The 11,052-nt window shown below is 37.0% G+C and overlaps 1 protein-coding gene across 4 annotated transcripts in view; it reads left to right on the forward strand.

Moving 5' to 3' along the window:
* Positions 1-7,547, forward strand: part of atp11c (ATPase phospholipid transporting 11C (ATP11C blood group)) — a 62,982-nt gene extending 55,435 nt beyond the window's left edge. Inside the window, exons 28-31 of one of the 4 annotated variants that reach the window (XM_084429628.1) lie at positions 115-271; positions 2,464-2,554; positions 5,887-5,918; positions 6,694-6,732. In XM_084429628.1, the coding sequence (XP_084285754.1) occupies positions 115-271; positions 2,464-2,553 (247 nt within the window). In that variant the 3' untranslated portion in view covers position 2,554; positions 5,887-5,918; positions 6,694-6,732. Of the gene's footprint in view, positions 1-114; positions 272-2,463; positions 2,555-4,220; positions 4,330-5,886; positions 5,919-6,693 lie in introns of all 4 variants that reach the window. The other 3 variants (XM_084429627.1, XM_084429629.1, XM_084429630.1) reach the window with 3 other exon arrangements.
* The last annotated feature ends 3,505 nt before the right edge of the window (positions 7,548-11,052 follow it).

Consider the following 11,052-nt stretch of genomic DNA (forward strand, 5'->3'; position numbering starts at 1 on the left):
AATATAATTATCAGTAAAGATAAATTAAATTAACCTACGTTTAATCGCATGAGTTAACTTGTCTAACGCTCTTGTTTTCTCTCTCTCTCTGTCTCTCTCCATCTTATTTTCTAGGCCGTTTTTGAAGCAGCAGCGTTTGTACTTTGTGTTTGCTAACATGCTAAGTTCAGTGTCTGCCTGGCTGGTTATCATCATCCTCATTCTCCTCAGTCTGCTGCCAGAGCTCCTTTTGGTGGTCCTCCGCAAGCCCAGAGGCCCCCATTCACGACAGGTATACTTCTCCCTCCCATTTTTACTCCTCTCGGACTTCCTCAACTCTTCATTTCTACCATATCCATCCTATTCTCCCTTATTCTTCCTGATTTACCTTCTCTTCTGTTCTTCTTTCATCTTCCACCGTGTCCTAACCAGGCATGACGTGACGCAGTCATGGCCAGTTAGAAGATATTTGATGTTTAATTCACAGTTATGTTGACCAGGATTTTAGGACCAGTGTAGGCAAGCAAAATGCACTGTTGCTTGGTGTGGTCATGGCTGGTTAGCACATAAACTCTGATTGACATGGTAGAGAGATGGTTTGTGTCATCTGTTGCTTTATCACGTCACACCTGTTTAGGACACACAGTCACATTTAACAATCCCCTGTACCCCCAGCCTTATTTTACCTTTTAGGACCTTACTTTTTTTTTTTTATTCTTAAACTCTGTCACTTCTCAAGTGTCTCTTTTCCTTACTTCCCCTGACTGTCATGAATTACTCCATTGACTTTTTTCCTAACAGAACTCTTGCCTTGTTTCAAAGCTCTGAACAGTTTGGATTGTTGGGGTTGGTCAAACAGACAGGAAGTCAATCAGTCTAATTGTTACTATCACTCTCCTACTCTCCTGTAGCTTTTTGTCCCATGTATCACTCTGACATAAATACTTGCATCACTCTGTGCTTTTGTCAGTGGCTACCCAACCAGCTAACATGCACCACAGTTAGAATCTATAAACAATAATTAGACCCCTCCAGTAATTTGAATTATTTAAAGGAAGTGAGCACCCGCTGTAGGGAGTCGCTAATGTTTGTGACACTAATTAAGCAGCCTTTCAGGCCAGAGATGAGCATACGGTGCTCATCTGCCCCCTGCTTCCTCACAGGTAGGTGTCGCTTCCCTTCCAAGAATGCCACGTGTCAATTAAAATGGCTAACGGGGAGAAATTTTGTGTCATTGATGTCAATGTGATAATGATGTCAATTATTCAATTGTCAACTTTAAAAATGGTTTTATAATTATAGCCTAATGAACTCCGTTAGATGAGAAACATGGTCTTTTTTTCTAAAATGTGAAACGATACATTGTGTGTAGAGGTTATATCACAAGCTAATGTGTATTACAGGTCCCTAGAAAGACTGAAAACATGAATAAGAAAAAACATAATTACTCTATTACACTCTATTAATACATTGTAAAGCAATTTTTTATTAATGACTGCAGCTTGTTGAAAATGCTATGAAAAGTGTTTGCAGTTCAGACATTATGCAAATGAGCAGTGATGCTGGCTTAAAGTCAAGCTCTGCTGAACTTAGTCACACCGTCAGCTGTTATTGAAAATGAATGAAAATTAAACTATGCTCATTAATATAGAACATGCGGTCACAGGTGTGTTTATTTGCATTTTACTACAAATACAAATGCAGCTCATTAATTCAGAATCTACACTACCGTTCAAAAGTTTGGGGTCAGTACATTTTTTTGAAAGAAGTTAATATTTATTTAGATGCATTTATAATGTTAAAAATGTAAAAAAAATCACTGTTTCCACAAAAATATTAGGCAGCACAACTGTTGTTAATAACAATAAGAAATGCTTCTTTAGCAGCATATTAGAATGATTTCAGAAGGATCATGTGACTGAAGACTGGAATAATGACGCTGAAAATTAAACTTTACCATTACAGAAATAAATTACATTTAAAACATATTTAATAAAAAAAAGCAATGTTTTGATTTCACAATCACAATTTCACAATATTACTGTTTTTACTGTATTTTTGATCAAATAAATGCTGCCTTGCTGAGCATAAGTGACTTCTTTCGAAAACATTAAAACAAAATCTTACTAACCCCAGACTTTTTAATGGTAGTGTATGATTTTTAATTTAAATTCCTGATAGTTTAATATTCTATTCTGCGGACCATAAATGTATTATGTGATTTATGTGGCAATCAATTTCCACCAGAAGAGTTAGTCTGTTTTATAGATGCTTATTCATGCTGAGCTGGTCAACTTACAGTACATAGTCATGGTTCTAGTTACTGGAGCTTTTCACTTGCATATTTAAATGCGTGTCTACCACATTTCTCTTGTTTCTCTATCTCTACCCCCATAACTTTACTCCCACCCTTTCTTACCCATGATCTTCTTTTAATTTTCCTGTCCTCTTTGGTCTCTTGCCCACCTGTGTGCTGTACCATAGATGAAACGACGTCTTCCTTCCTCTGGGACATCCACTATCTTCATGCTGTCGCAGACTGCTAGCACTCACAGCTTTTCCTGGAGTGACTGAGGTCTCTCTGCCTGCTCCTCTTCTGCTTTTTGTCTCACTGTCCCTCCTCCTTTGGGTTGCCTGTCTGTATCTTCAGTGTCCTGCCTGCCGTCTCTCCACCCGTTTGTCTCTGCTCCCTCTTTGTAAGGTGGTGTTCTCCGCTAGCTCAAATGTGTTTGTCATGGGTTCTGGGTTTGGATTGTGAGTCAAACGGTGTATCGTGGTGGCAGTTTTTTGAGCGGGTGTTTGTCTTGAGGCGTTGTGCAAGAATTGTCCCCAAAAGCTGAGCCGCTCTGTTGGGTGGTCCTCAGTGTGCGTCTGTAAGGGCTGCAGGGTATGATGGGGATTCCTTCAGCTGCCTGTTCCAGGTGCCTGCTGTCTCTGCATGCCCAGCCAGGAGAATGCAGCACACAAACATACAGGGTTTCCTGCATGCGTGCTCGGCCCAAACTACTCCACTCCCCACCCAAACCACTGACTTTATGGGTGCATTTGGGCTGCTTGATTCAAAGTGAGATCTTGTGTGTATGTGAGAGAGAGTGTTTTGTCTTGTTAGTGTTGGGGATAAAAAAAAAAAAAAAAGATGGAAGAACAGAGAAGAAAGGGGCATTTTATTGATCATTTTATATATCATAATTAAACATAAATACACCATAATGCGATTATTATTTCTTTCTTTTTTTATTCTATTTTTATAATTTGAAATTAGGCGCTAAATACAGTACAATAGAATGGCTTCGGGGTCCAAGGGCAACACCGGTTCTTGAATTAGTCAGAGTGGCGCTCAAATGAGTCTCATTGATCTACATTGCCTCTATGGGTTCCTATTAGAATGTTACCCAAATATTGTATATGTATATATATATATAGTATACACTCCCTTTCAAAAGTTTGGGATCTGTAAGAATTTTTGAATGTTTTTTTTTTTTTTAAGAAGTCTCTGAAGAATACAGTAAAAACTGTAATACTGTGAAATTTTATTACAATTTAAATAACTGTTTGTAATGTATTCCTTTGATTGGTTAAGCTGAATTTTCAGCATCATTACAGTCTTCAGTGATACATGATCCTTCAGAATTTGTTATTATCCGTGTTGAAAAGACTTAATATTTTGGTGGAAACTATGGTAAAAAAAATCTTTGAGTCTTTGATGAATGCAAAGTTCAAAAGAACAGCATTTATTTTAAATACTAATCTGTTATAACATTATAAATGTCTTTAGTCACTTGAATTAGTATTATTTTCTTTGAAAAACAAAATCTTACTTTTACATTTACATTGTTATATGGTAGTGTAGTTAGGATCAATTATTTGGCACTACTTTAAAAGTAGATATACAAATAATAATTGTTAACTGAATCATTAAGGAACTGGAATCCGAAACCATCTCTTGGTGGGTTTACATTGTGAGTTTCTTTGAGTGTTTGCTGACTTTTGTATGGGTCACAAAAGGGATGAGGGATTATGTTAGAAAAATGGCCATTATGAATTCTTCCATGAAAGTTAATCTGTATGGAAACTATAAACACGTTATTGTGCCCTCAAATATGAAATCTCATCGTTATAAACATCCTTCACCATGTTTTGTCTTATTTTTAAAGGATTTACTGTACCGCGGTTGTGTGTTTGAGTGGGTATGTGTGTGTCCGATCCATCGTGTTCAAGTGTCTTTCACCACCCCCTTTCAGAAAAAGCCGGGTCAGTCGAATGTTGGGGGCAGCCATTCCTCTCAGTCTTCAGCCAGACCCCTGCTCATGAGAACCTTTTCAGACGAGTCCAATTCTGTCAAATGAACAGGTACAAGACCCCAGACTTTTACAATCAGAGCCCCAATTGAGTGCCTGACCCTAGTCATCCACAAGGGATTTGCCTCGTAGTCAGTGCAGTTCCTCCCCTTGGGTTCAGTCGGGCCCCCTCTGTGGGATGCTTTTAATTTCCTCCGAATTCTGCTGTGGAAATTCTCCCTACCTCAGGATGAACTCACATCGGTTGGCTGAAAAGACATTTAGTCTTTGACTTAAGAAAAAGAACACACTACAGCTCAACAGTGACAGCCCACTTTGTGTTCCACAAGTACATCCCCATTGATTTTCTCCACAGAGATTTAAAATTTCTTGAACTAAACCATCCAGCTCTGAGATTGACAATTACAACATTTGATTTGATGCTAAAAGTATTTGAAAATGTGAAAAAGACTTTATTTTACAGTGTCATTGTTACATGTTAAATGTAGTTACTATAATTACATGCAACTAACCTTAAACCAAATCCTAACCCTATAGTAAGTACATGTAGTTAATTATTATTGCTCAGTACCTCACAGTACATTTACAGTGTAACAAAGACACCTTAAAATAAAGTGTAACCGTGTTTTCTTATTGGATAAATCACTAATGTCTTTTATGCTTTAACACCACAAAAATCCCATACCAACTAGTATTAAAAAGCTAGGTAGATAGCTTGCATTACTTTGCTAGCCTCTACAAGCCTGAAAGAATAACAGCCATGTTCTGATTTGGGATTGGTTCAGGATTGTGTATAGTGTCTTACTTTACCAGGAAATTTGCAATGAAACAAGTTAATGTAATATTTTCTCTATGGAGATTTTTAATGGGATTTTTACTTTTGAGAATTCTGCTGTTGCATTTTATATTAAAAAAGATCAAGAGTTACAGGACATATGACCCTGTAGAATTGTCATATACCTAATTAACGTATGTATTTAATAAGTGACGCTACTATAATAATAGACCGCAGTGCAGTACTGTTGGCAGTAAGGAATAAAAAATAAACAAGCGGAAGGGGGAAAAAAAATGAATGAATATTAAATGATCCTTTCAGCCTGCCAGGGGAAGCTCCGCCCCTCATTATGCTTTGCATGTGCTCCTCAAGTAACCTGTGATTGGGTCCGTATTAACTGACTAAACCAGTTATCTGTCGTGTTGTTCTGGTTAACCTCATTTATATGTGTGTGAATGACAACATGAGTGTGGTTGTTTTGTGCAATACTTTAATACACTGAAATGGAAACCGCAGTGTCATGTTGGTCTTATCGTGTCTTTTGCTGTGTTGGGTATTTTGTGTGGTAGTTTGTAGTTTGGAAAATTTTTTTTTTTTTTTTTTTTTGTGACTATCGAAGTTGGCTGTCTAACCTTTGTGGGACGTTATTTTGGTTCCGGTGATTGTTCCCCTGCATTAATGCTTTGCATTTTGCATGCTGATATGGGTGTTTTGCATGTTCGCCTGTGCCTGAAGCTTTTGGGGTCAAATTTGTGATGGTTGTAATAAGTTATTGGTGAGGCTGTAGATAGGAAGTACTCACCAGCATTAAACTTGCTCTTCTGTTCTTCTCAGCTGTCAGAGGAAACTTCAACTTACACAGACAGGTAAAGTGCTCAATATGATCTAAGGAATGTTCTGGGTTCAACACAAATTGATCTTGGATAGCATCTACGTTTCCCGACAAATCCATCCAAAGGAATTACGCCAGTAATGCGTTCCCAAAAATTCATCCGTCAATTCGTTGAACAATTTTGCCCACTTTATAGGACAAATAACACATTTTGTATGGAAGATAAATGTAAATTATAGACTTCCATTGGTAGCTGCTAATGCATTTGTAAATGCAAAATCAAAAGCGAATTATAGGTATGAAAGTTTTTCAGCAAAAGATAATGCCACAGCCCTTTTACTTTATTTTTGCTTGTCATGTAGCATCGATTTCACAGTCAAGTTTAATTAAAAACCCATTTTGCCAGCGGTGCATTGCCCGTTTAATGTCTGTGGTAATTGACAGCATCTGAGACATAGAGGACTTGTTTTAAATCCAGGACATTCCATAAACGAGGATTCAAATCCACGTTTTATTTGGACTGATAATATGAGCGAATCATTCCTGACAACCAGATCCTCCTGTGATTAGGATGGTTCATTGGTGCAGATCAGTTTGATTTGATTTAGGGTTGGTATTGTGTACAGAATTGTCTGGGTTTATGTGTTTGGGTTGGTTATATTTGATAAATCAATCAAATAAGAGATCGACACATTGTTGCTATTCAGACTTTAATAAGATCTATCCTCTTCACCTGTTAAATACTTTGTTACATATGTGCTAAACAGTTTTGTGCGCAGTGGTGATTTTTGTTGTTGTGTACACCACAGATGGCTGCTGTCACACCCCTCTCCTATAAGCATCTGATGGAGCGCTACTGATGGGCACGGACAGCTTTGGGTTAAGACTGCTGATGGGACCCTCGCATCTTCCAGGGTCGCTGCCCTTCCTCCTGCCTGTTTAAATGAAACATGACAATGGAACCACCTTAAACTGCTCAGACCAGCAGTCCTCTTTCCACCTTTTCTGTCATGTCCCTTCACTTCTCTCAAAGCCTCTCATCCCAGAACGATTCCACGGGAACTCTTTTCACAACGTTTTCTGCCCTGCCCTACTGCCATATTCTCATATTCAACCGTATTGTGATAAATGTGTCGCTGGAGAAGTTGTCCGTAGCGCTCAACTGCTGCAGAATGTACCGACCCTGGTTCATTCCTTATTGGCTCTCTTGCATGAACCCCCCTCCCCCCTCCTATAAACACCCTTTTCCTTCGTCAACATGCTCTCTAGTTTTCTTTACTTTGTTAGCAGACAGTTGGCCCCTTTTGTGATCGGTTAACAGGTGTGATCACAATCCCAGATCGTAGTTTAGAGTTTTGTGATATGTAGCTGTTCGAGATCCCTAAATGTGAGCTCTCTCTAAGATGCTGCACTGAGGGCACTGACCCTATGGGTATAAAAGCTGCCTTTCAACAACTTGCTGTTTGTTCAACCACATGGAGTTCTGGGATATCCCACGGTGCCCAACAACTCTGTACATGTACGTGCGGGTGTGAAAAATCGTACTAAACGTACTTTCACAGTTTTCAATGTTACTCTTATTGTTGAAACGGGGATCAGTTTACAGTTGGATTATAGATGTAAGAAATGTACTGGTGAAAAGTGGAAATTCTTGCTTGATGCCAAAAAAAAAAAAGAAAAAAAAAAAAGCGGCCGACCATCTCTCTTCAGTTTTTCCTTGAAGGTGAATTATCCGTGGTAACGGCACATGCTAAGACAAGTCCTCAAAGCAAAGTTAATTGTGTATTTTCGGAGTGAGCTTCACTGTTGAGCAATGTGTCAGCTCTAAATACCAGGCCAGAACTCAAAAACGCACTTTCACGTCCACGTGCATGCATGTTACTGTTTTGAGGTTACTGAATGAATCACTTAAAAGGGTAAGCCCATGTTTGCCCCCTAGTGGTTAGGAGCGAATGGATCTTCATTCTACTTTCTTCACTTCTGAATACATTCCATTTCTACGTGCCATGATTTCATCACATTTTATATTATAATTGAAATATTTTATTCTTGACTATGATTCTTTTTTTTTACATATTTATTGTACCTTGTAATTATACTCATAAATGTTATATTTTTGTCAGATGAATTTCCTTCTCTTAAATTAATCATTATCAGCTTGTGCCATTTGATTTTTCTTTTTTTTCTTTTTTTTCTTTTTTTCTGTGCAATCCGCTGTTGAACAGATTGGGTTTCTATATCTTGTAAGCCTGAGCAGAACCTGCAGACCAGCAGCTCTGGGCTCTTTCTCTGATCAGAGATCAGTCCGATAGATCATATATGGTGTTAATGCAGCTGAAATCTCTGTGTCCCTTTAATATGAGCGATCCATTCCGTTGTTCTTTCTGCTTGTAGCCCAAAATGGGTGTTAGAAGAGCCAGTGTGTTTCTTGATTTATGTTTCTCTTAAAACAATGCCATATGAAAAATGCCCCCATTCCAGCTTCAACTATCTTCAAGTGTGTGTGTGGATTATCCAAGGGAAAGTGGTGTGTGTTAGACCTCTGACTGTGTCATGATGCTAAGCATCTTAAGCTCAGCTCCAAATCTTGGGCCGGGCTTAATCCAGCTGTATCACAGCCCAGCGTAACCACCAGGCCTTCTTTTCATTTCTGATTACATCATTAATTAGCTTTCCAGAGAAAATATATCAGAGCTCTATTTGCTTATTAACTAGACATGTAAGGCCAGTTGGGGTGATGTTTTAGTGTGCACATTAATCCAGCGTGAGCCCTCTTTTTTTTTTTCTCTCTCTCTCTGTGCATGTGTGATCACTAATGCCACCACTGGACTGAACCCTGGTGAGCACATACACACTCACCAAGATGAAGACATTCATGTGTTTGTTCAGCTCAGTTTAAGAGGGGTAAATGGAACTTGCCTGCAATGTTTGAAATTTCCAAACAGACCTTTAAATTACTTCAGAGATGCTATTTTCAAAGCTTATGATAATTCTTGGATTCTCATGTTGCCTGAATATATATAAATATATATGAAATTATTTGATTGTATTTTTAATGAAACTTTTTGAGCCACTTTTTGTAAGAAAAAGAAAAAGTAAAAAAAAAAAAGCAGAAAAAAAGGCAGCCTGATTGTGGAGCGTGAGGCAGGGCTGAGGTGTGTTGCTGTGAAACGAGTCAGGCACTAACTCGGTCAGCCCTGCTCCCTCCATCATGTCCCTCAGGCTCCAGCTGATCTGAATGTACCTCTCAAGACCAGTCTGTTTCAAACTTTTCTCAAATAAAAGCTGTTTTGAAAGAAGACATCTGTGTGTGACGCTTTATCTTTTTTGCCTAGGATTTCTCTGTTGAGTTCAATTGTTGTTCTTGTTTTTACTGTTTTTTTAAACTGCTGCTTGTTTAATTAAACATGCAATTTACAGGGCTTCAAAGTAAATTATACCACATTACATTATTTGTTTGTTTAAAAATGTATGTCATGCCATAGAGACTCGTTATTGGACAAAACAAGCTAAAAATGATTTAAACTAAAATTTTAAAGAAATGATAACCAGTTACAGGACCTGATGTGATGTTGTTTTTATTGTTTTGTGTATGAATATAAGTATATCTTAATAAACAACAATAATAACAGGATTTTATTTATATATATATATATATATATATATATATATATTAGGGCTGTGAAAAGATTAATCGCGATTAATCGCATCCAAAATAAAAGTTTGTGTTTACATAATAAATGTGTGTGTACTGTGTATAATTATTTTGTATATATAAATACACACACATGCATGTATTTATTTAAGAAATATTTGCATGTATATATTAACATATTTATATTATATATAAATATTTGTATATATAAATAACACATTTTTCTTAAATATATACATGCAAGTGTTTGTATTTATATATACAAAATAATTATACACAGTACACACACATTTATTATAAAACACAAACTTTTATTATGGATTCGATTAATCGCGATTAATCTTTTCACAGCCCTAATATATATATATATTATTTTTATTTTATTTTTTACAGTGAACTTCAACTTTTATTCATAAACATTAAGGTTTTATGTTGAAGTTTACAAGAATATGTATGGGATAATGTACATTCAGCCGGTTGTTATCTCAGAATAAACCCAGACAGGGTGATCAGGTCTTGCATCAGCTTGAAGGGGTTTATTCTGAGATGATAACCGGCTGGATACACATTATCCAAGTTATTACACGGCTACTTGCCACCTAAGTAAAAAATAAGACACGGACTATTGTTCTCAGTTGAAATATTTTATTAGGTCTTTAAACGCAAAGCTTCAGCGGAGAGAGCAGTTGCAGCTCGGCAAGTTCAAACTAGATGGACATTTAAGGGATAAGGTATAGTCATACCACTTATTACACAGCATTTCGCTACATAAATAATTATGGGGATATTGATTTTGATATTTTGAGATTGTTTTGAGATTAATCTTTTAAAATCTTACCTGTTTGTTATCTGTTTGTATAATCCAACGGTGTACAAAAGAATAGTCGCAAAATGGCAGCAGCTGTGTTTGTATGAAACGAGAGAGCGAGTCCACGATACTGGATGATGTAATTAACTACACAAAATATTTATTTGACTGTTTTTTATATATATTTGATTAACTCACCAAACACAAAACTTCCACAAAAAGAAAAAACGTTCCAAAGCGTATAGCGCTGCTGACTTCAGTAACCCGGATGAGCCTGTTATCTTGTTATCGGGAAATAACATACCGCTGGATGGCGTGATTGACCAATCAGAATCAAGTATTCCACAGATCTGTGTAATAAATACTGATATCTTAATAATAATAATGATGATATATTTATACATTCATACATACCTAAAATCCTAAAAATGTTCATGAGTAAAAGTGGAAGTTCATAATAAAAAAAAGAGTGATAACTTAAGTAAAATCTTCCTTGTCCATGTTCTTTTTGTGGTATTGTCCTTTATTTGTCTTCAGATGTTAAAGTTAATACTCTCCAACAATTGCAGAGGATGCGTAAAATAAATAAAGATTGTAATGCCATATGCTATTTCAAATCAGCAGTCTCTCGTGGACATAGGATGTGGTTGTAGAAGCATACATAGTGTGTTCTTTGTCAACAATGCCTCTTATTCATGTAGCTGT

The sequence above is a fragment of the Rutilus rutilus genome (assembly GCF_951802725.1).
Source record: "Rutilus rutilus genome assembly, chromosome: 14".
NCBI lineage: Eukaryota > Metazoa > Chordata > Actinopteri > Cypriniformes > Leuciscidae > Rutilus > Rutilus rutilus.